The sequence below is a fragment of the Paramormyrops kingsleyae genome, chromosome 14 (genome assembly GCF_048594095.1).
Source record: "Paramormyrops kingsleyae isolate MSU_618 chromosome 14, PKINGS_0.4, whole genome shotgun sequence".
NCBI lineage: Eukaryota > Metazoa > Chordata > Actinopteri > Osteoglossiformes > Mormyridae > Paramormyrops > Paramormyrops kingsleyae.
In genome coordinates this window covers 7445914-7469370 of record NC_132810.1, presented here as the reverse complement: position 1 = coordinate 7469370, position 23457 = coordinate 7445914, and the positions used below count along the sequence as shown (strand labels likewise).

The following is a 23457-nucleotide window of genomic DNA, read 5'->3' as shown; positions in this document are numbered from 1 at the left end:
ATGCGGGTCTACGCTTGACTGATGCGGCCTGGCAAAACAGGGCAAAAAAAGGTAGTGTTTATTTTTGTTTGTAAGGGGATCTGTGGAAAGCCTGGGGGGGGCCACCCCCATGTGCCCTTTGATGGTTTGGCTCGAGGGAGTGACCACTTTTGCAAAGCGATTTGTCCACTGGGGTGCATGACCTGCCAGGAGAAAAAATACAGAAGCCTACTGGCTTTTCAAGAGGGTATCCCCCCCCCCCCCCCCCCGCTTAAACGATGATTACACAGCCAACGCCATCCTCCACACATCTCATCTATCATTCACCACGCTGTAACATGAGCCTAAACAGCACCACAGCAATTCGCGAGGAACAAATTGATAGCGTTTGTTATGAAGTGTTTAACCATGATGATATCACTCACACTTATCAAGGGAATTTTGGTGCAAATGATACGGCTAAGTGGAGAGAAAGGTAAAGACGGACTTCCCTGAAGATGACTGAGCGGCGATCTCTTCTCTCTGCTTTCCTCCACTTCCTGTCCCATCAGCTCTTGGATTCCAACGCGAAAGGCCACTGTGACGCCAGCCTTCATACAGTAACACCTGAAACTGAAGTAGAGTCACCACCTGCTTGTGCTAATAATCCATACTGTACCAAACAGCTTATCTAAACGCTAGACCAGGGCTCTTCAAATCTGGACCTCAATTCCAAATCCAGGCCTTGTTTTCAGTTCTCCCAGGTAGTTAGTTTAATAATTACTGATTCTGATTGGTCAGAGGCTTCACATCTGACTGACAGGTAAAGGAAGGCTGGAAAACCAGCAGTGCTCGGACCTCGAGGACCGTGATTTGAATAACCCTGCGCTAGACCATCATTTGAATTTGAATTTAGTGATCAAGGGTCATTGTTGACACACCACAGCACACAGTGCACAACAACAAAATGTGTCCTCTGCATTTAACCCATATGTGACAGAACAGGGAACAGATAATTCAGCACCCAGGGAGCAATGCTTGGGGGCGGTACCTTGCGCAGGATACCTTAGTGGTGCCTTGGTCAGGGATTCGAACCTGTGATCTTTCAATTACAAATGCACTTCCCTAACTATCAAGCCACCAATGCCCACTACTCTGAAAGTAACATCGATGTTTGAAATAACGGTGAATGCCGAGGATACAGAAACCTTTGACATCATGTCCTGGTTATTAGTGGAACCAAAGTAATACCATGGAATAGAAAATTGGTACCTCATTTGTCCCCGTGGGGGAAATTGGTTAGTTTTTGCATATCCCATAAGTTTTGGGGTCTTAAAGGAGGGACAGCCAGCATTCACAACTCCTAAAGCAGTTGGAGCTACAGGTCTTACCCAAGGGTCTAATGGTGACATGATTACTCTACTAGCCAGGGGATTTGAACCCACGGCCTTCTGGATACAAGCACAGAGCATGAACCCACTGAGCTACCCACTGTCTGAAGGGTTCTGCCCGGAGACAGGAACTGCTCTGTGCTGTCCTTATTAACAGCCATGGGAGTTCTACTTAAATGGTCCTCCTGGGAATGGAGGGTGGCCTTTGTACCCAGATGGCACTAGACCACCAGGACAGCCACCACATCCTCTTTGTGAAGCCATGGCTGCATAAAGCGCTTCTTCTCTCCTTCTCCCATTGGCAGAGAGTGTAGCAGGTGTCAAGTTTCATGACAGGCAGAGTCTAAAAGGGTCCATTACCCTCTCCATAGCCCACCTGCCATCACATTAAAACTTAATAATAAAAAAAAACCATTAAGACCGGAAAAATTGGCCAGGAAGTGAGACTAATGAGAAGCTTTCTCCAGACTTGCTTGTGCTTAGCGCTCATCTCAGCTGAATTAAAAACTTGATATGTTTTCATTGTTGCTCCCGGCCCCTCGATTAGCCTCACAGGAAGGAAGCGCAAGGTTTCCCTCTGGATTTGGATGATAAGCTGTTGTACGCTGAGTGTGGGTTCAATTAAAGATACGCTCTATTTAAGTTTTTAAATACAGCCTCTCTAATTCATTCAGCTCATTTTTAAAGTTAGTTTTGCATGCTTGAAATGCATCTTATCATCCGTCCTGAGATGCAAACTGACGAATGAGTGATCTAATCATTTCGCCGCACGTATTTGCTCAGTGTAGGACAATGAGCCATGCTAGCTTTCCAGAGTCAGGCATGGACAACAGAAAGGATGCTTTTTTTTAACAGGTTGCCCAACTCTCTCAGTGGATGTTATTGGCCAGCGGCTTTGCACTTTCACCCTCTCAGCTATCTTTATGAGTTCCCTTGCATGTCTTTATGACTCCTCCTGCATCTTTCCCTCCCTTCCCCTCTATCTCCCTGATACAGAGCAAGCAGGCACCAAAAAGCACACACACACACACACACACACACACAGGCGTCTTTTATTACCATCCTCCACTGAGGATAAGGAGCGAGTGAGTGAGGGAGGGAGGGAACGAGAGAGGCGCGAGAGAGAGAGAGAGAGAGAGAGAGTGAGTGTACAGAGTTCCCTCAGCTGTTTCCAGGAGGCCGCGGCAGGCATGGCGTCGGAACCGAGCGCCCAGCCCAGGGTGGTGTTCCAGACCACGGACAAAGAGGAAGAGGAGCCCCCCCACCGCAAGCTGGGCAAGCTGACGGTGAAGTACAATCGCAAGGACCTGCAGAGACGGCTGGATATCGAGGAGTGGATCGACGGGCAATTGCACCTGCTCTACGACTGTGAGGTGAGCAGGACCCGGCCATCGAGCGAGCGAGCGAGCGAGCGGACGGGGGGGCGGGGAGTTTGCTACAGGAGAAGCTGCTGGCTGGTCCCCTATGTCAATATGTCAAAGTGTGAAGGAGTCCAGTGACGGTGAAGTTAGGGGGGGGGGTGGTGCTCGGTGCGTGGACATGCCGCGCTGCGTGTAGGTGGAGAGGAAGGCTTGCAGACAGCACTCCTCTCTCGCGGTGTCTCTACCGCACATGACAATCACAGGACTGGGGGACGAGGATGTGATGTTTATGGTCATTTGCATCTTAAGCCATACCTGATATGACGTTCGCTATTGTCAACGGTGAAAGAGAGCATCAGCTTTGCTTTTTTGCAGCTACAAATGTTCATTCCATCTATCCATGTTTATGTAAATGATACATTTACAGTGCTGCTGTTACTAAGCTGTTCATGGGTAGTCTGTTTTGTTTACTCTCGTGGTCGGTGTGCTGGACATAGAGCCAGTCATTCCTGTCTGTATTTCTCCGCCTAAGAGAGATATGATAGATTTTAATAAAACATCCCTCCACGAGGGCATCTTGGTCCCGCCTCCCATCCCATATATGGTATCAATGATCTGGACGGTTAGCCAATCGATTTTGCTCTGGGGAAGCCGGCACCGTCACAGGGATTAATAACTTGAAAGATTTGCCACTCTCCTCTTCACAGGGGGAGCTTATAGAAGGATTATGCTTGATTGGCTTCAAGACGCCTGTTTGCATCGGTGACTGGGAAGATAATGGATCCCCTCTCCAGCCCCCCCCCCCCCCCCATTTCCTCCTAGTGCCCCTTGTCCTCGTGTCAGATCCAGACCATGCATCACATTGTTTGGGGTGTGCCCCAGGCAAGTCACGGAAACTGCATTGCACAGCAAATCGTTTCTGAGGAAGAGGAGGGCCGTGTAGCTGAAGGCTGGACCAATATATCTAGAGCTGGCTGTAGCTTTCAGCAGAATAGGCAGCTGCTTAGGCCCCCCCCCCCCCCCCCAATTACCTGATCATCATTTCTTTTGGTAGGGGGGGCTCCCGAGTAAAGCTTAGCCCCTGATCAGGTAGAGCCAGCCCTGGATGTATCCCCCTAACGGAGATGATCAAAGCTGTACTCATACGTACCTTTCAGGTTTGCTTATGAAGAGCTAATTCAGTCGCTATTGCAATACGGTGCTTAGTCAGTGTTTGCATCCTAGACGCCTTAGCATTCATCGTGAAAATCTGCATGACTCTGCCTCTGGACTCCATCTGTTTCAGTGGCTAGCTGCACTCCGCATTATTTACTGGGCGAATAACGTATTTGCAGATGGCTGGATTCAGCCCCTAGCCACTGACATGATACGGTACTAGCCCCGCGGCAGCCCTAGCTGCTGATAGCATGCGTTGCTAGCGCTCAGCACAGGATATAAGCAGGCGACTCCCTATATTGGCAAGCCCAGGACTCTTAGCTTTGGAGTTCCTGAATGTATCAACCACAGCATGCGAATCAAAAGGTGCAGGGACACTATCACATAGATAGGCTTTCTACTCTAGTGTATCAAACCTCAAATCACACTTATTGAGCTCTTCTGAAAACAGCGCAATCTTGGAGTTCCTTTTATCCTTCGCACCAGTGATGGTTTTCATACCCCTCCTGTGCAGAGCCGAGATCATTTTTCCCAAGTGCTTTCTAATTTTTCTTTATAAAGCCACTTTGCTCTTGCTATTTCAGATTTCACTTACTTTTTCCGTTTATCCAGTTCTAAATAGTTGTCCTCTATAAATGCATGCCTTTTCCTGTATAGCGACTCCTAAGTGATTTTGCTTTACTGTTTGGGTTTACTATATGGGTACAACTTAAGAGAGTTTTCAGGGATCACATTGTCCACACAGAAGGAAACACACAACAAGAACTGTGACCATTATGCTAAATTAGCATAGGAGACACAAAAAGTTCTATGTTAACCTTCACACGTGTGATGAAACTACAGCACCCCCTCCAAAACGATGGAGGGTGAAGGAGCCGTTTAGTTAGTTACTGGTGGGGAGTGTGGTGGGGTTAATCACAAGGTCCAAAAATATGGGACATAGCGTTTTATATTATATTTTATTTATGCATCCTGCAGCATGTTCAGAATTAATTTTTAAATTTGGTCGGCAGATCTATCTTTCATTTTCCCACAGAATAAAAAATAACGTAGTTATCCCGCTAATCAGCACCGGCAGGGTCCGCCACAGGCACCAGCATTGTTATAGAAAAATATATATTGGTATCGGTGCAAATTGGTGGGACCACTATAAAGAAACTGCAGCAAACCCTGAGCACAAAAGAGAACACATTCGCATCAGATTGCACAAATATGGAGATGCAAGTAAAAACAATAGTATTCATTGATGCCTTAAATGTAACTAAGATACCAGAATAATTCCATCGGCTCTACTTTTGCTCTCCTGCTTCTCTTGCTTCCAAGCTGTGGCCTTTGGCTATGAGCTCACAGTGGTAGCCTAATAGTTAGGGATGTGTGATTGTGGGTAGAAGGTTACTGGTTTGAATCCCAGGCCAGCAAGGTAGCACTCAGGCATCCTGAGGAAGGTACTGCTCCCCAGGCACTGAGCTAGCAGCCTACTACCATGTCATATGTGAGTTAAATGCAGAGGACACTTTTTGTTGTGGTGTGCCAGCGATGACAATCACTTTCGATGCTCAAAAAGGCAAATTCACCTGCATAGCAATGAGGGAACGCAGATGCATTTGAGAAATGCAGAGAGATCGATAGCAATGAAACCCCACTCTGCTGATGGGGGGACAGCACAGGGTGGCTGGTTTAGAGATACACGTTGTACATAACTGATCTCAGTGGAGCTCCTGAGTGTAAGCAAGTCCCAGTTCCAGCACGTGCTTCCATGTGAAAGCAGAGGAAGGACAAAAACAAAGAAAAGGTGACGTGACTGGCTCTGTAATAAAGGCTGGCATTGTGCGAGGGGGGCTTCTGGTTGCATTGCATTGTGGGATAGGTCACACCGTGGGCACACCCGCCTTGCTGTGCGGAAGCATTTATAGCAAGCTCCCTGTGTTGGGTGCTCAATTATTCAACGACATCTCTAATTTATACTTGTGTTGGCTGGGGCCTCACTCACGGCTGTTGCTGGGGTTATAGCCTTCGGTGAACACACGCAGCATTCCCCAAAGGATGGACCACACAGAGAGCGGACCGACTCTGGCCTCGGCCGATCGGTCCCTGAAAGAAGGGCAGGCAAAGAACCACATGCTGCGATTTGGTCAGCTGATGTCTACTGTAAGAGTACAGAGTGCGATTGTGGCAGCATGTGACAGAGCAATAGCCAGTATCCTCCCCACAATGCATTTCACTTAAGTAGTCTATGCGGACAGGGGGGTGCATTCATTAGGAATGTGATTTTTGAACTGTGACCTTCAGGTATTTGCTGTTTAAACAGTTATATGGCCAATGGCTATTAGAGGCAAAGGGAAATCTTATTAGCGACAGTGCACTTGAGCGAATCACTGTTGGCTGATGTCCAAACCAAAGATGACTTCCGGGTAAGGCGGTCTCTAGTGTTTAGTCAGGGCATTACTCATTTTCAAAATGCTTCACCCATTATTGAGACACCACCACAGTCATGTTTGAAGTAGGTCAATAAGAAGTAAATAATATAGACATGTTTACACATAAAAAAAAATACCATAAACAGGTAGTTCCATCTCCTGCTGATTACCTGGAAAGGTTTTGAGATTAGGAAAGCAGGGCTCATCCTTACAAAGGAATTCCTGCACGGATTTTCTCTGAACAAGCCAAGACACGAATGTTGTGGCGTATCTGGAAATGTGCTACATTTTTCACTGCACCCCAACCAAACGTACGGCTATGCTGGTGCTGGTGGTGCGTTGCCACGGATACGCTTTCTGAGGCAGAGGAAAACATCCTTTCCTCATTTAGGGAACCCCTGCCAACGACAGATCATTTCTACTAGCAAGGCTCTTTCCGGGTCACCTTTGCAGTGGCGTCGATGGCACGACAGAGTGCTTTTATATTCCTCTTTTGGCTGTGTCCTGGGTTGTTAGTGCTCCGTTTCCTTACTGTGACTCTGGTCATCATTTCAGCTCTGCTGTATAATCACACACATGGGCCTTCAGATCTTCTGCAGGGGTTCCCGCTTAGTAAGTGAACAGAGCCTTTAAACTGTTAGTATCTTAACAGGCAATATTAACAGGCGTTTCTGAGTGAAGAATAGGCAATTGAAAATGAAGGTGCTGTGTGGTGTCCCAGCACTAAGACTCATACTGGGACTGGGGGAGGGAGGGTTAGGAACCTGGAGGCAGGAAACCTAACCCCACTGCTAAGTGATCGTGCTTTGACACTCCCCTTCCCTTGGGAAACTGGTCACCACAAACATCCACATGGGTTTCCTGCAACACCCACCTGACAGGAAGTGGCAGCACCAGCTGAGAACAGGTCCAGAGGTCTGTCATCACCGACTGCTCTGTAGCTGCGTGGCCTCACACTGGCAGATCCCCGAGGAGAGCAGGCAGCGGACAGTTTTCACTGCCCCGGCATCATTCGGGGGCGGATCCTGTTTTTCATTTACGGATGAGAGCTGTACAGTGCCGGGCCCACTTCTCCAGGCTCCGCCCCAGCACTGTGGGCTGCTTCTGTTAACTACTCTGAGAGACACTGCTGCGTTAGTGGGAGGATGTTTATGGGGGAAATCCCATAAAATTTGATTTGTTTGTTTATCTTCCCTCTGGTGATGCAGGGCTGCGTGTGGGGCGTAATTGGCGATCGCACGCTGTCCTTATCGGCTTCGATTACGTTGTTGTTTTCATGGACGTGTACAGTAATACACACCCAGCAGGGGCAGATATACACGCGTGTGCTGCCACTGAAATCCGCTTAGGCAAGCAGACCTTCCGGGTCGTCAGCCGTGGATCAATAGACCCAGTGTATCCGTGACGGTCACACAATGCCGCCACTGTATCTCAATTTGCTTTTCTTTGTTTTCTTTGTTTCTTCCACCGATTCCCATTATGCCCGGGACAGGAGGAGGAAATTCCAGAGCTGGAAATCGACATAGACGAGCTGCTGGACCTCCCCGACGCGCAGCAGAGATCGAAGCTGCACGTGAGTGCCAGTCTAGACCCGAGCCGAGTCTCCGGCTTGCTTGTCGGAACCCGTCGTATCGGGAGCGCTTCAGAAAGGCTGCCAGCTGCTTATGGGCGCATGCGGCACGGGGGTGGGCTGACTGATCTGCTGTGGTTTACATTGCGCAAGACTTCCAGGATGCCGTAAGGGGGCAGTGCCTGACTGTGTCATGGGGCACACTTTTAACACGTTTCTCCACTCACAGGAGCTCCTACAAGAATGTGGCAAGCCGAAGGAGGTAAGCCATCAAGCGGATGCCTTCATAGCTAGCAAATAAGATAGACAGCAGAGCACTGAGGACTAAGATTACCCCAAAGACTCCCAGTAGGAGTATGGAGCTGCATGCTGTGAGCAATACAAACATGAAAAACAACCCCCTCCCTATTTTATCTGGAGTTATTCCCCATCAAGCTCAATTTTGTGTCTACCAGGACATTACAATACAGCACAGCTGGACAAATATGGCAAGCGCTAATCATGGGTCTGATATAATGATGCTAATTACCATTTAATAATTATTAATATTTAATAATAAATGACCCTGTTAGATATCTAACCCAGGGCGTGCCCATTTTTACAGCCAGTGCCTCCATAAATAGGGTGACAATGGTACTCCATGGGTATGCAGAGGATCCATAATTAGACAATAGATGCACAGTTGCATAATACATAACAGAGAACAATAACGTCCTGATTGGTTAGAGACTTTAGGTGCCTGGTTGACTCGTGTTACGTCTCAGAAACGAGACTGTCTGAGGGCACCCAGCTGTCACTTAAACAGTCCCATGTGTCCCTCAGGACTTTATCAACGGCCTGCTGTACCGGATGAAGGGTCTCCGGAAGATGTCCTTAAAGAAATGATTCTTTAAGGACAAGCTCGACACAATGTGAAGACCCGGTGCCCCACTGCTCCCCCCATCCCGAATGTCTGTCTGTACGGTCTGTGTTAACAGGACTAACGTGGGCGGTTGCAGTCTTCATGGACAAACTCCTGCTTTGGATTGCCTTCTGATCATCATTTATGGACAGTCTCATGTTTTGAAATTAGGTAGGATTTATGCCTTGCCCCTTTGTCTGTGAATCAAAAAACATAAGGTCTCATCTTTTGATGTATCCGTATGTCATTTTGTGACTAGTGTATGAATGCAATGTTTCCTATTTATATAGATATTTTTTGTTCTGGATTACAGTGTTTTGTGTATATTGTGTTAATAAAAGGAATGGTTTCTAGTTGTAAATACTGTAGCCTGCTAATCTTTATGCTCGAGTTATAAACCTCCCTCTCAAACAGCCAATAAAAACTGCTTGGCTGTCCAAAAGTGCATCATACCTTTGGTGCACAGGCAGGAGATTACACAACAAAGGATAAAAAGCTGAAAGTGTCAGTGATTCAGCGGGTGAAAATAGGCCTACTTACTTCAATCCAATAAAGACGGTAATTCACACAACAGGACAGAACCAAGTCTGGTATAATCCTTTCAGAGGGAGAACAAGCTTCCTTACAGAAAACCTAGAGCTGAAGGATACAGAATGCAATTTGGACGGAGCCTGAGGCTGAAGCGAGGAAAGTTGCATGTATACATATTAAACATTTTATTATAAAACAGGCTTTGCACCCAACTGTAGGCTAATGTAAGTGTTCTAAGCATGTTTAAGGTAGTTATGTTTGTTAGGTGTATAAAATGCATTTTCGCCTTACAATATTTTCACCTTATGATAGGTTTATCGGACCGCAACCCCATCATAACCTGGTGAGAGGCTGTATTTTTATATATTTTACAAACACACACACAATTAGCCCCCCCTACTAAATCCTACGTCACAGTGCACTGTGTTATGTAATACCTCCCCATCTACTGTTCCCCCAGTGTTTCAGAATAAACATGCTCCTCTTGCTCTTTATACTAGACCATTAAAAACAACCAAAAATGGCTTCTCATTCACGTGAAGGTACCCAGAGTGCAGAAGCAGTGCCCGTGGGCTACATGAAGGCACACAGAGCTCCACTAATGTGCGTATCTGTGGGTGATGATTTCGCTTATTATCTGTGGTCCGTTAACCCAGGAAACTCTGCTTCTTCTTCAGTCCCATGTGTGCGAGTTTATGTCCATGGGAATGCGGTCAGACAGCGCCCCACTGGAGAAACATTTTAAAGGACTTAGCCTTCTGGGGACAATCTCAACGTTGGTGACACCTCCCAGAATGGAGGGGGGGGGTGCACTTAGCCACTAGCCTTTCCACCTCCCCCCCCCCCCCCCCAATGTACTCACACTGCTGGTCTCCCCTGGAAAAAGGAATCAAGCTACTTTCATATAATCCATGTAAAAAAACAAGAACATCTACTCCTGTAGGTGAGGATTCCTGTGAGCTTCTGGGTCAGAACCATTGTCCAAAACAGAAAAAAAATTAAATCACAACCTGCTCCATCCCAGTTAATTTAATTTAAAGGCAGATTAGTGAAAACATTACAATTGAGAAGGCTCCTCCCCCCATTTAGTGTAACATTACACATGGAGAGTGGCTAATCCTACTCGTACCTAAAGCTAACAGACCCAGTTAGCCTGTAGCTACACTCCCAGAGTAATGCACAATCAGTGCGTACCTTAAAAGTGCTCTGCCATACAGTATCCCTTAGTATAACAGAAAGTGCCATTGGTCACTTACCTAAAGCATACATAACACTAGGCTAACAGCACACTAGGACTCATTCAGGCCTATGTGGTTTTGACACAACCATCAGAGGTTATGGGTCAACACTCAGGGAAGACTGAGACTGACTTCCTATTGCTCTCTCATTAACATCGTACTGGGAGTAGGTCTTACTCCTGCTCTCTCTCACGTCCGCCTCCTCGACTTCTGTGGCACCTTGTAGCTTGTCACCTGGTGCTCTTTTCGGTCAAATTCATCATGGCCTTCCCTGGGGGAGAAGTACAATTTACAAAAATAATTAAAACCAAAACTATTTATGGATAGCATTAGGTAAGCTTAGAGTCAACCTGCCACAAAACCATTGTGTGCACAACAGCGCCCTCTGTCTGTTGATGGTGGGGGTACCTGAAACAGCGCTGGCAGTAGAGGTCCCCATCACAGGAGAGGCAACGAATAGTAGCATCTTGGTTGCAGATACAACACCAGGGCAGCTCGTCCTCGCTGTTAGAGTCCCGGGCGTGGGCTCCTTGGGTCTTGCTGGCCGGCTGGGCACGTGACTTCTGCAATGTGAGAGGTCATCATCACGGGTCCTGCACAACAACCCTCACTCTAAACTCTACCCCCCAAGGTTTCCGACACCAGCCCACACTGGGGCACTGGGCCAGTTTGAGCCTAGGGGAAACTCAGTGAACCAGGAGAGGACCTTCAAAGGGAAACGCGCTTGGTCACCACACACTCCATTCCATATAACATTTTTTTTTTTTGCTATTTAAATCAGCTGCTCCTTAGAAAAGCCTTCTACAGCTTTGGCGGTGACAGGACGTGACCTGCTCTTTATGGAGCCCGGGCTTCTCTATGGTCTGCCAACTGCTGGGCTCAGGTGGGATGTTGTAGCCACAGGACTTGTCTAAAGCTGCTTCTTCAGACAGCTAGAAGAAGAAAAGAATCCATATGTTTGACACAAAGCTCAAACAGGCTTGCAGCATCACCGTAGGCACCATGGATCTGTTAGTAAGCAACAACCCATAAATGACTTTAGTCTAAAGCGCTACCCCATGAAGCTACGTTCGGCCAGTGAGACACATGCCTTGTTAGCTGGTGAATCTCGCTAGCACTGCACGCTGTTACACACCTGCCTTATTATTCTGTTTGCTGCCTCTTCTTCTGTCTCCTCTTCGCTGTCAGGGGGCTGGAAATCATCCCTGGGGACTGAAATTCAGGGTGAGGAAGATGTCACAACAGCATGTGGAGACATGGGGAGTCCTGCAGAGCAGCCAAGGCTCTATAAATGGCAGATATAGTTAAGAAGAAAAAACATGATGAAATAATATAGTCATCTTTGCCTTCTTTCCCAGAAGTTCTATAATGGGATCCTGGAAAAGCAACCAAATAAAAAAAGAAGTGTTAATACCTTGTGCTGACCAGTCCTGGTTTGGTTTTAAGGATCTCTGACAAGTCCTTAAATAATTAACTCAGATATTGTTGCTTTCAAGTAGGAAAAAAATTTCTGGCTCATTACCCTATTAATTGCTTCTAATTATTTAATGACAGTCATGGTTCACTTTTGCTTTAAGGGTATATGGAATACATACTATAGTATTCTAAAGAATAATCGTTTATAAAATATTACCTGATAACCCTGAATTTTATACTACATTTCCTATTTAGCTGACACCTTTGTCCAAAGCAACATACAATTTACAAAGCTAGAGCAGCCAGTCCCTGGAGCGGTTGGGGATTAAAGGCCCCTCACACTGCCGACCTTGGGATTTGAACCAAGGACCTTCTGATCAAGGGCACAGGCACCTAACCTACTAAGCAACACAACTTAGAGCAATATTCTGGATGCCCATACAGTACTTATGGCAATCAAGAAGTATATCATGATCATCTCTATCAAAAGTCTATGTCAAAAAATTCACATTGCAATTATTTTTTTCAATACTGTGCAGGCCTAGTATATTATAGCAGATCTTATGGAATCTGTTCTTCCAACCAGATCACAAACCTCGGGTCTCCATTTGTTCACACATCCATTATTATTACTTTTGTTTTACTTTGATTATATTCATTGTCTGAGTCCGTAACTATGCTTTTTCAAGATGGCAGTTGTATTTTGTGTTTGTGAGGCAGGTTATTTGCATAACCAGTCAACAATAAACACATTTGCATGTCCCATCCCAAAGTACTGAAGTACCAAACAAGTACCCCAACTGGTTTGGTACTTAGGTACTGCATCAGAAGTCAATGTAAAAAGGGCAGTACTCTTTTTTTAAGTACCAAAAGTTCGGTTCCTAGTGCAATGGAAAAGCGTCCCTGGGTACCCTCCGGAGACGCACCACTGTCTGGGTCCAGCCCCTTCAGCAGAGCCAGTTTACGGGCCATCTTCAGCACTTCCTCCTGGTTGAGCCGGTCTTGACGCAGCTCCTCCATGGCTTCAGCCAGGAGTCGACTCTTCTCCTCTTCCAGCTGCTTGGCTGCCCTCTGCGGGTCGTCCAGGTTCTCCTCAAGCCCACCGCCCACTGGCTTATTCAGGTTATTCAAGGGGCCATCCGTGCCTGAATTGAGGGAGGGTCAACCAATAACACCACTCCCAGACACTGTGGTGGTGAAGAGAGATTCCCTTGTCACCTCCCCCCCATCGGACACGACGGTACCTTCTGAGTCCGGCTGTTGCTGGCTGTCAATGTTGACCTCCTCTGTCATCTGTGTAATCAGGTCACTGGCTTGCTCCACCTGAGTGCGGGCATCGGGGGGCTGATGCACCTACAGGAAGCCACAACACCGGTCATCACAGGAGCTGCAAAGCTAGCGCAGCATCCTTAAGCTAATACAGTCTCTAGAGCTTCAGCTGGGATATGCGAGGGTGTGCAGCCGGACTCACAGGAGGAGGAGCCATGGAGGGCGGGGTTCTCCCCTGCAGGGCAGCCAACCGGTCCTCCATCTCGCTAGCCGAAGGAACTGGCTGGGCTGGGGCCTTTAGTGCAGCTAGACGAGTCTCAATCTCCTTTTCTGATGGAAGAGTTTCTGCACAGAGATAAACAGGAGGTTGGAGGGGGTCATGCATTCTCAAAGAAACCGATCTAAGGACTATGTGTTCTTACTTGGCTTTGTGTCCTCCTTCAGTTTCTGCAATCTCTCTGCAATCACCTGGTCTTCTTTACTTAGGCATTTGCTTGGCCTAGTAGAGCTGATAGGTTTTCCCACTTGTGTGGAGGATGCTTTTCCATGTCCTTGCCTGGCCTCCAAAACGGCCACTCGCCTAAGGCACACATTTAAAGGGATGATGTAACTCACAAGGTTTCCTTCCTGCTCTTCATACACCCTCCACCAACATAAATGAATGGCCTACATCCAACGCATAAATGCTCACTTTTTGTAATTTTCAGGAGGGGACCACCTAGCAGCATCGTTCTGAGTGCCACCACTGAAAAACATATATAAAATTAAAAACAAATAAATGCTCTACGTGTCACTCCACGTATAGCCATGATAAAATAGCATGCATATCGGAGAATGAGTTAGAGGCCACCTTGTGAGGTTCCCGTGACATTGCTTGCAGACCTTCTGCGGAGTGCTTCCAAAACGCTGCACCACGGCGGTAAAAGCCAGGCACCCCGAGCAGAAGGAGCGCCCGCAGTTCTTACAGCCCATCTAAGAAGCCAGTAAGGACAACTAATCAGATACGAACTGTACAACTGGAGGAAGTTTTACGAAGGTCCTGAATAGCAGTCATGTCGGTTACCACGAAACACCGTAAATTAACAAATCCTTTAAAATAAACTATGTATTTACAAACCTCTTTCCTGAATAGCGTAAATTTTGAAGCACATCCGTAACATCGCTTGTCCATGTCTTGTCAAGAACCAAAATAACTGCAAGCAGATTGTATGTAATGATACTAAAAATCAGTCAAGATAATAGTTTTGGTGGTGTAGCCCTGACCGCTGTCAAACTTCATAAAGTCGGGAGCTAGATGTCAAATTAACAGAACGGGTCAGAGATATCCGTATTAAACACAAAAGCTAACCTGGAGCCTTTGTTTAAATGAAAAAATCCAGTATGTCCCCCATGTTAAGCCGAAGAACACTAATCTAGTCAAGACAGAGCAAACCAATACAAGAACACATAACGGAAGTATAAGCCATTCCCGTTGCATCCTGGTACACGTAGTTTTCTAGCAAAAACGAAATCAATTATCCACCCACATGCATCCATCCATCCATCTATCTATCCACCCATTCGTCTATTCATTTTCTGTAACCGCTTATCTTATTCAGGGTCGCGGGGAATCCGGAGCAATTTTGTAAAATATGAACAGAAAGTACAGTTTACAAGTTTAGCAATAGAATCATGAAATGCAGATACACATCGAACTCCATTTCCCATAGTCCGTACAAGGCGTGCGGGTGGGTACGTTCAGCTAATATATGTATATCAATGTTTTCGTCAATGTTATAGAACTTTGAAGTATATCGCTGCATTATAGGTTTAAGCAGGTGACGTCATATACAATTTGTTTTATTTCCGCTGAAAATATATAGTACTAAAAAGCTTTAAATTCCATTTATCCGGAAGTACCTTTTGGACCTGGCCGTCCAATCAGCTTCGCTTTTCTGGCGGTTTTCGTTTAAATTTTTGAAGGGAGATTGGGGTGTAGACAGCGGAGCGGTGTCCCTTTGTGTAACTTGGGTTTATTCTGCTCAGTTTTAAGCAGGTTGGTACATTATATTCATTTTGAGAAAGTAACAATTAGTATTCAATGTTAACGTTGTTATTTCCAACATTTAGTAAGCTAATGTATGATGATGATGGTGGTGATTATGTGATAGCGATACTATTGGCACTGCAGTTTTTTAGAAAAAATGATTTCGTGATAATTTATTATGGCTAAATATAAAGTTGCTCCATTTAAATGTCGTGTTTCTCTATATGATTTATGTTTTGGCCCATTGCTGCGAGGTTATTTAGCTAACGACTAATTGACATGGTTGCTCCTAGTGTCGCGTGAAGATGCATGCGGGCTAAGTGGCAGCTCATGTTTTCTGTTCTCTGGCAGATTTGCAGCTTTAAAGCTTCGCCATGGCTGAGGGGGAAGCCGAGTGGGAGCTGTGCAAAGAGAATATTCAGCCACTGAGGCGTGGCCGAGCCATTTCAGCCCTGCACCAAGCATTGAGCCAGCAGGACGGCGCGGGATACGCTGCCATTCAGCAACAGAAACAGTATGGGCGCGTCTTGTTTACACGGGAGTCTGGCTGAATTGCTGAATCCCGGACAAATGATGTTTTCGGCGTCTAATCAAAGTAACATTAGCCATTGCCTGGGATACCTTCCTGATGGGCAGATTAGGGATGATCCTGCGGATCTTTTGCTGTACGTAGTAGTGGTTAGCTGGCTGGTAGTAATTAAACATGTTCCGCTAGGGGTCACCTGTACCTCCTACAACGCGGGTTGTTTATTTTTTCTGTATCTGAATGTTCTTGAGTATACACCTGATTTTTTATTTTTTTTTTCTTTCCCCCTTTTAAGGGCTTTTGAGTCTGAGCTCCGATTGTACAGTGGAGATGACCCACTTGATGTCTGGGACAGGTAGGAAGCTTTAATAAATAAATAGAATGTATTTGTTGAACTAATGTGAAGGTGAAGCAGCTGGAATCCGCTTGAGGCAGGACACGGTCCATAGCCATGTAATCATTCCTCAGGTACATCAAATGGACTCAGCAGACATACCCTCAGGGAGGAAAGGAGAGTAATCTTTCTGTGCTGTTGGAGAGGGCAGTCAAACGCTTTGTGGATGAGACCCAGTACCACAATGATTCTCGCTACGTCAACCTCTGGATCAAATTTGTAAGTTGCTCCGCTTTTCCCACGTGGTGCTTGTTCAGTAGGGGGAGCACTTGGACAGCTGTGCTAATGCCCCACTTGCTTTCAGGCCGAGAGCAGCACTGAGCCCCTGGACATGTACAATTACATGCACGGGCAGGGTATCGGTGTCCAGCAGGCAGCCTTGTACATTGCCTGGTCTGAGGAGTTGGAGACACACGGGGACTCTAAGAAGGCGGACAGCGTCTACCAGGAGGGCTTTAAGTGCGGGGCTGAACCTGCCGATAAGCTCCATCAGTACCACAAGTATGCCTGTGATCTCAGAGCATTGAAATCTATAGTTTCTGAAATCCTCGGTTTGAGCAAAGGCTGACACTAACCCACACGCACACAGAGCGTTCCAGGCACGTGTGTCACGGCAGGTGATGAAGGACATGCTGGATGGTGGGGAGCAGGAGCCTGACAGCCCTGAGCCAGCACAGCCTCAGAGGTCCTCCCTGGTAGACCTGAAGCCCAGGGGGAAGAAGACAGCCATCGCTCCCATCGTGCGGACTGGGGCCGCCGTTAGCCGTAAGTGTTACTTCCAGGGTTGATTAGGCTACTGTGAACATGCTGGACGCTCCCCCCCACCTCCCTGATGCTGATTTTTCAGCTTCTCTGTATTTCTTGACAGATCGTTCACGTGGCCTGAATCTCCAGCTACCTACAGCCCCTCATAATGGCCACAATTCTCGATTCCTGGTGTTTGACGAAAAGCAGGCGTCTGCAGCCGCCGCGGCCGAGCCCTCCGAACCCAGGCCGGAACGCTGGATGGCCCCCCCCAGCTCCAGGGCGAAAGAGAATGAGATGATGCCTGAAAAATGGACCGATGTGAAGGTAAGAGTTGAGAGGAGAGAGCCAGCATACTGCCCTCATACACAAGCAGGAAAGGTACTAGCAGGGCTTCAGACTAACTCTTCCAGTGGCAGCACCGGCACATGATTTGGTCGCACCCCTTTTTGTTTTCCGGTGCAGCATGGTTTTAATTAATGACCTTGCATGCTGATGAATAGTTATCCTAATTTACATAATAGTTTCCGTATTAATGAAAGATTGACAGTGACTCAAGACATGATGCAGTAACTGTATTTGCAAATTTTTTAAATCCAAACCTTAACTTTTTAAGACCCTAACTCATCTCTAGTGTCTGTCTCAGGACCTCGCTTGGGCTCCCCCCCCCCCCCCCCTCCACCAGTCTCATCTTCTCATTGGACAATCTGCCGTAGATCGCTGCCTTACAGGAACACGTTAACACCACCGCTAAAGGCATCATTTTGCACGTTGTATCATCAGTGCACGTATGCGTATGTAGTCTCAAAACTCAAAAAAAAAAAAAACCCATTAAATAGTATAGAAGGGGGGGGGGAGAACTTTCAATCACAATTCATTAATGCAGTACCTGTGCAGGAGCAAAACATCGTATTAGCACACACTGGCATTTGGTATTTTGGTATTTTGCAGCTTGCACTTCCAGTTTGCACTTACTTGCGTGCCTAGACCTGGGTGCAGTCTCACACTAACATGACTAGTTCACAAGTGTCAGAGCTTAACTGATGACGAGTGTAGCCAGAGTGGCGTCTGGAAATACTCTGGCTTTGTGCCAAATGAAGACTAATCCACCAGGACATATGCAAGTGGTACCACTGCACTATGCTGACAAGGGGGGGGAAACACCACAAATCTAGCTAAAGGATCGACACAACATGCAATACAAAGGGTTTAGAGAGAGGTGTCTTATTTCTGATTTAATGAAATATTAATCTGTATGAGCCTGTTGTGGTTGAAGTACAGATATGATATGAATTTTTTTCATGGGTTAACATATTTTTTGTAGTCTGTTAAACATTTTCACATTAAGAGAACAGTCTGCAATTACTTTCACCTCCATACAAACTTTAGTCATACAATTGTTGCAAGTATTTGTTTTGAGACGCAAGATAATGACGGCATGTAAAAGTAATGCATATCTGTTGTATTATGCATTGTAGTAATCTTAGGTAAATCTCCTTTTGAATATTTGTTTGTTCCCGAGTGCCTCTAAACATAATTATAGCATAATTTACAATTACTACTACTGTACTTAATAAGCTTTGATTGACAATGCAACACATAGGTCTTTTTAGACAGTGACAAAAGGTTGTAAAGTTTTTACTGCAAATAAAATTGCAACTGAAATTTAGTGAGTTGTTACATACTGTGTCAAGTATCAAAAATGGTTTGAAATTTGTCCTACATTCACTGCAAGTTTAATCTACAGAGCCATTGCCTTTGTGTCTAGATGCCACAGAAGTCCAGGGCAGGCCACAGTGTTGTGGCCCCACCCAGCAAACCAAACTTCCAGCCTTACGTGGAAGAGTGTGATCAGCCCCCTGTTGTGTGAGTATTGCCAAGATGGCCGTGGCTGTCAAACATTCGTTGTTCTTTACGAATCTCTCATATTCAAGTTGGGTTGACGTAGGGTTCTAGGCTGATGTTTTTGAATGATCTACATGGCTCTGAGGGCATGGTGGCACAGTGGTTAGCACGGTTGCCTCGCACATCTGGAGGCCAGGGTTAGAGTCTCTGCCCTGGCTCTGTGCATGTGGAGTTTGCATGTTCTCCCCATGTCATTGTGGGGTTTCCATAGGACAATGGAAATAATGGGTGGATCAGAAAGATCACCTTGCGTTTAGGGGTGCTGGTTTACCATTTAGGTCTCTGGTCAGGTGTCTTTGGTCAGCAGCACACTGGAGCTACTGTATCCAAAGGAAGTCCTGAAATGGATTTTTTTCTGCATGCCTTCTGGTAGGACACCACATAAGATTAACCCCACGGTGAACACAGTGCTGTCTGTGCGGAAGCCCTCCAAGGAGGAGACCCCCCTGGAGCGTCTGCAGGAGCCCCAGCAGGCGGAGGGCGACAAAAAGGAGCAGAGCATGTACTGCAAGGAGCTGCTGTTCAGTGGCGTCACAGAGTTCTGCTTTGAGGAGCTACGGGCGGAGCGCTACTACAAGAGAGCGGCCCAGGAGCTGGAAGGTAGCCGAAATGTGGAGGGGTCTGAGGCCCCCGGCCGGCTCCTAGGGGGTGAGGGAACAATGTGAAGAGAGAGCTTACCTAAGCAAATTTTGGCTACACGGATGGACCTTATATCTGTACTGCAGGTACTTTTCCCAAGTAACAGTACTTTTTGTTTTGCTTTTTTGCCTTCCTCTAAATTAGAAAAAGAGAAAAAATTGAAAGAGGTTAAGGAGGACCTGAAGCGGCAAATTGAAGAGAAGCGGAACGTTCTCCAAGACAGGTGTCCACAGGCAGGTGCTGGCCAGCAGGTGAGTTAGCCCTCCCCCGTGGCCCACACCTCCCCTGTGCATATCCGTTAATGCCACATTGAGCCGACTCTCCTACCACAGGGCCGACTGGAGGCCGGTGAATCATCTCAGCCAGTGGACTGTCTGCCTGGATGCGCTGTGTCACGGAGGCAGGGTTCTGACCCAGGGTTTAAAATTTATGAAGAATGCGAGGCCAGCTCTTCTGCAAGGTACGACTGCTGTGATGTTTGGGACTCTCCCATTTTTTTGGGTGGGGGGGATTAGTGTATTATCACCTTGAAGTGCAGTATATCGTCATTTTGGAGAAACGGGGGCTGGGTGTGTAAGCAGAAGGTTGCCAGATCAAATCTCAGCATGGGCTGATTGCTCCTGTTCCTCAGTTACATCTATAAACCCTAACCTGCTACAGTATATTAAGCTGTGTCGAATACTGCCCAAACAGTGACATCATAAGAAATTCCAGCTGCTACTATAAGAGAACATTCTTGGTCTTTGTTTCCAGGGTCAACCAGCCTGTGGAAAATGAGGACCCTCGTTTAGGTATGGTGTTATTCACTAACAGCGTATAGCTGTCAGAAGTATCTCTGTCACTCTTGGCCGTTAAAGGGGTACCGTCCCCTGTGACTTTCTGAACGTCGTAGGACCTGCCTAGCAAATTTGTAAAGGAAATATTCTTGAGATGGGGAAGAGCCCACGGTCATTAATTCTGTGTCATTTCTTTGCCAGCTGACAAAGGCAGCGCCCTGGTCCTGCCTTTCACCATATTTGATGAGAGCACCACTGGTGAAAAAACACAAGAAGTGTAAGTCTGGAGAGATACGGAGTGGTTCTCAGCCTGTTTAAAATGAGAAACCAGAGTGGTTAAATGCCGTTTTTCCTTCACAGGACATCTAAGGCTGTTGGATGTAGACCATCTGTATGTAGGCCGCTGACTGCCGTACTGAAACCACTGGCAGAAGCACCTGCCACCCGACTGGAAAGTGTAAGACTTCAACTCCATCCTGCGCAGATGGGTATTCAACAAGGCTAGTTAAATGGAGCTGACTGTTTAAACCTGGTAGTGTTTTAAGTTTCGACCCATAAGTACACACACATGGGTATGTGATCCATTACTCAGTAGTAATTACTAATTATTAATTGGACAATTAGTTGACAGTTGGTGTAGGCAAATACTAATTAGTAGTTAAATTACTAATTAGTAGAAATGAATGTTTTTGCGGGACAGTGGAGTTTCAAATAGTGGGTCCAAGGCTTCCTGAACCAAGTCATCATATGTAGTTTATTTAAGTATTGTTTTCCTCCCCAGGATGGCTTGGAAGGAATCGAGTCCCTGACCGACGATGCCATTGTCAGTAGCTACAAAAACAAAACCCTGTGCCCCAGCCCAGACGACACCTGCGACTTTGCGAGGGCTGCTCACCTAGCGTCCACACCTTTCGGCGGCTCGGGTTCAGGCCTCGGCGCCTCTGCAAGCTCGGCCGACGGCCTCCCGGATCTGTCCACATTCAGTGTCGACCCCGTGGTGTCGGCACCAACCCCTGCAGTGCAACAGGCGGATTATGAGGTGGTTCTGAGGGGGGAACGGCTCAGGTTAGTAGTGTTCAAAGATGCTGTAAGCTTTAGGACTGTAACCAGAAGGGAACATGAAATGGAGAGAGTACCTTTTCTCACCCTGGCAGTCCCATTGAAGAGGCCAGCCTGGAAGATGGCCACTATTCAGTGTCTTCAGCTTTTTCCGGCTCCTCTCTGGGTGGTATGTCTGGTATGAAGGCCATGCACTCATCCAGCGGGATGGAGGCTTGCCCTCCCCAGTTTCCCAGCATCCCTGAGGAAACTGCACAGAGTAAGTCCTTGGGGTCACGCGTTGAGTGTTGATCTTCACCACCTTCGGTGAATTCACTCATTTTGCCCTGTATGCAGATGTGGAGAAGGACAACCCTTGCAGTATGAGCTCCCGGAGACGGGTGCTGAGCAAGGTGGACCTCGATTCTTTTCCTAACTTCTACAGGAATGTGAGATCTTTGCCAGAGGTGATGGAGGATGATGCACTGTTCATAGGTAACCATGACCAGCAATGTCGATTACTCAAACAGATGTTTGGCTTCCATGTCATTGGTGCTTGTTAAGCATCTAATGTTAGAAAGCTGCCCTTTAACACACGATACTGGTGAACTGTTGAACAGTAACAACACTGCAACAGCACTGAATTTTTTTGGGGGGGGGGCGGGGTTTAAGGTGAAGAGTCCATCATGATCCTCTCCCAGATAGTCAGCGGTGAAAATGGCGTGGTCCATTTTGGGCAAACCAAAAGCAGAGAGAGTGTCGTCGTCAAGGTACCATACCATCCCCCAATCCTGATAGCTGGGAATAGGACAGGAGGGGAGAGCCATAGCCTGATCTGACTGCCCCCTACAGGTGGATTTTGAAACTGTACCCTGGGACTTCTATGTTGCTGCTCAGCTGAGGAGCCGCCTGGGTCCCAAATCCCAGAAGTACTTTGGCTACCGAAGCAGCTGCTTCTTCTACATGGATGGCTGCATAACTCTCAGCTGGGGGCGCTGTTTGAGCCCTCTGCAGGTAGATGAACATCTCCAGATCTTCGGTCTTCATGCTATGTTTGTTCCTTTTGGAGCGGGGGAGGGGGATTATTAATCTAATGAGTTTGTTTCCCACAGGACTTCCTGGAGAGATCCCCCTTCCTACAGGTGGCTGTGTCTCTCACGAAACAGCTGTTGGAGATGATGGAGCAAATGCACTCCTGCCGCTTGGTGCACGGGAACATCCGGCCTGACACTGTTCTCCTGCGATGCAGGTGGGCAGATCCAGTCCTCCTGCCTTCCGTACCCTCCTGTTCCCTCTTTCCTTGTTTATTTGGTTCTTATGCTTTTCCTGTGTCTGCCTGGCCCAAGGGAGTCTGGAGGTGATGCAGACAGCGTCCTACAAATGCTGGACTTCTCTTCCTGCGTGGACCTGGACCAGCAGCCTGAGGTGATGTCTGCTGGAGACCTTCCTTCTGCCCAGGCCTTCATAAGACAAGGCTTGCTGTCAACATCCTCCAGCCCTTACCAGGTGCGTACTGGGCTGGGTCTGGTTCTCCACCCCTTCTGAGAAGCTCCGGACTCCGTGCCTTCCCCCCACTCTGTGTACTGTTGACCTAGGGAAGAACTGGTTTACTCTTAAATAGGTGTCATAAAATTTACTGCTCGGTTACAAATGGCTTAAAATCTCAATCAGTCTCCAGTCGAGCTGAACTAAACACTTGTTTCTCAAGTTTCCTCTTGCACCCACAGGTTGACCTTATTGGAATCGCAGAAACGGTGTACATGTTAGTGAAAAAACAAACAATGAATGTCGTGAGAGAAGATTCTGAATGGAAGCCCACTGATGACTTTACTGGGTATGAGAGCTCTTTGTGGAAGTATAGTAGAGTCTTTAATGTGTTTTGAGTGTAAGTAATCCTCTTATCTGTTGCTTTATTTGTAGAACTCTACATGGTCATGTTTGGCAAGAATTCTTCCAGAAAATTCTGAATCCAGGCAATCAGTCCACAGTGTCCATTCTGTCTGACCTCCAGCATCTTGTTGAGAGGATTTTCCTCTGTGGCACTGAGAATAACCTCATGATAACTGAATATTTTTAACACTGCTAATGTCACAGGTAGCTTTTGTAAAAAAATTAGTAAAATAGGTTAATCGTATTCTGTGAGTCTTGTTTTTATTTATGTGGTTTTTAGTAACTTGTATTGCCTGATTATTAATAAAATGT

At 46.8% G+C, this 23457-nt stretch overlaps 3 protein-coding genes across 4 annotated transcripts; 2 read left to right on the top strand and 1 right to left on the bottom strand.

The window, feature by feature from the left end:
- ppp1r14d (protein phosphatase 1 regulatory inhibitor subunit 14D) lies at positions 1 to 9114 on the top strand. The gene is made up of 4 exons (XM_023802327.2): positions 1 to 2722; positions 7775 to 7855; positions 8082 to 8114; positions 8675 to 9114. Exons 1-4 carry the CDS (start codon positions 2273 to 2275, stop codon positions 8735 to 8737), a joined length of 627 nt encoding a protein of 208 aa, XP_023658095.2. The 5' UTR covers positions 1 to 2272; the 3' UTR covers positions 8738 to 9114.
- Positions 9115 to 10298: 1184 nt separating this feature from the next.
- zfyve19 (zinc finger, FYVE domain containing 19) lies at positions 10299 to 14671 on the bottom strand. Of its 2 annotated transcripts, none has more exons than XM_023802317.2 (11): positions 14325 to 14671; positions 14058 to 14179; positions 13899 to 13952; positions 13630 to 13787; positions 13410 to 13552; positions 13183 to 13291; positions 12865 to 13083; positions 11658 to 11734; positions 11353 to 11454; positions 10931 to 11085; positions 10299 to 10793 (listed from the first exon to the last, which is right to left on the bottom strand). In XM_023802317.2, the coding sequence occupies exons 1-11, from the start codon at positions 14376 to 14378 to the stop codon at positions 10712 to 10714; spliced, it is 1275 nt and encodes a 424-aa protein (XP_023658085.2). In that variant the 5' UTR covers positions 14379 to 14671; the 3' UTR covers positions 10299 to 10711. The 2 variants fall into 2 exon arrangements, with proteins under 2 accessions (XP_023658085.2, XP_023658086.2); XM_023802318.2 differs by having other exon boundaries at positions 14556 to 14661.
- A 374-nt stretch (positions 14672 to 15045) lies between these two features.
- On the top strand, positions 15046 to 23389 carry bub1bb (BUB1 mitotic checkpoint serine/threonine kinase Bb). The gene is made up of 23 exons (XM_023802292.2): positions 15046 to 15242; positions 15585 to 15747; positions 16055 to 16114; positions 16228 to 16372; positions 16458 to 16654; positions 16743 to 16918; positions 17022 to 17224; positions 18666 to 18763; positions 19176 to 19402; positions 19586 to 19692; positions 19774 to 19901; positions 20195 to 20232; positions 20419 to 20494; positions 20578 to 20674; positions 20999 to 21282; positions 21372 to 21535; positions 21613 to 21750; positions 21928 to 22025; positions 22108 to 22269; positions 22368 to 22504; positions 22602 to 22761; positions 22983 to 23089; positions 23176 to 23389. Exons 2-23 carry the CDS (start codon positions 15608 to 15610, stop codon positions 23330 to 23332), a joined length of 3099 nt encoding a protein of 1032 aa, XP_023658060.1. The 5' UTR covers positions 15046 to 15242; positions 15585 to 15607; the 3' UTR covers positions 23333 to 23389.
- Positions 23390 to 23457: the final 68 nt, after the last annotated feature.

What these genes read in the sequence shown, in the direction of transcription:
- ppp1r14d (XM_023802327.2), top strand. Translation starts at nt 2,273, where the DNA reads ATGAGTTCCCTTGCATGTCTTTATGACTCCTCCTGCATCTTTCCCTCC. An exon ending in ACCTGCTCTACGACTGTGAG is followed by an intron (nt 2,723 to 7,774) that starts GTGAGCAGGACC and finishes TGCCCGGGACAG; the next exon opens with GAGGAGGAAATTCCAGAGCT. An exon ending in AGCAGAGATCGAAGCTGCAC is followed by an intron (nt 7,856 to 8,081) that starts GTGAGTGCCAGT and finishes CTCCACTCACAG; the next exon opens with GAGCTCCTACAAGAATGTGG.
- zfyve19 (XM_023802317.2), bottom strand. Translation starts at nt 14,378, where the DNA reads ATGGACAAGCGATGTTACGGATGTGCTTCAAAATTTACGCTATTCAGG. An exon ending in CCTCCATGGCTCCTCCTCCT is followed by an intron (nt 13,292 to 13,409) that starts GTGAGTCCGGCT and finishes GGCTTCCTGTAG; the next exon opens with GTGCATCAGCCCCCCGATGC. An exon ending in GGGGCTGGACCCAGACAGTG is followed by an intron (nt 11,735 to 12,864) that starts GTGCGTCTCCGG and finishes CCTGAATTTCAG; the next exon opens with TCCCCAGGGATGATTTCCAG.
- bub1bb (XM_023802292.2), top strand. Translation starts at nt 15,608, where the DNA reads ATGGCTGAGGGGGAAGCCGAGTGGGAGCTGTGCAAAGAGAATATTCAG. An exon ending in GACTGGGGCCGCCGTTAGCC is followed by an intron (nt 16,919 to 17,021) that starts GTAAGTGTTACT and finishes ATTTCTTGACAG; the next exon opens with ATCGTTCACGTGGCCTGAAT. An exon ending in GAGAGAGTGTCGTCGTCAAG is followed by an intron (nt 22,026 to 22,107) that starts GTACCATACCAT and finishes TGCCCCCTACAG; the next exon opens with GTGGATTTTGAAACTGTACC.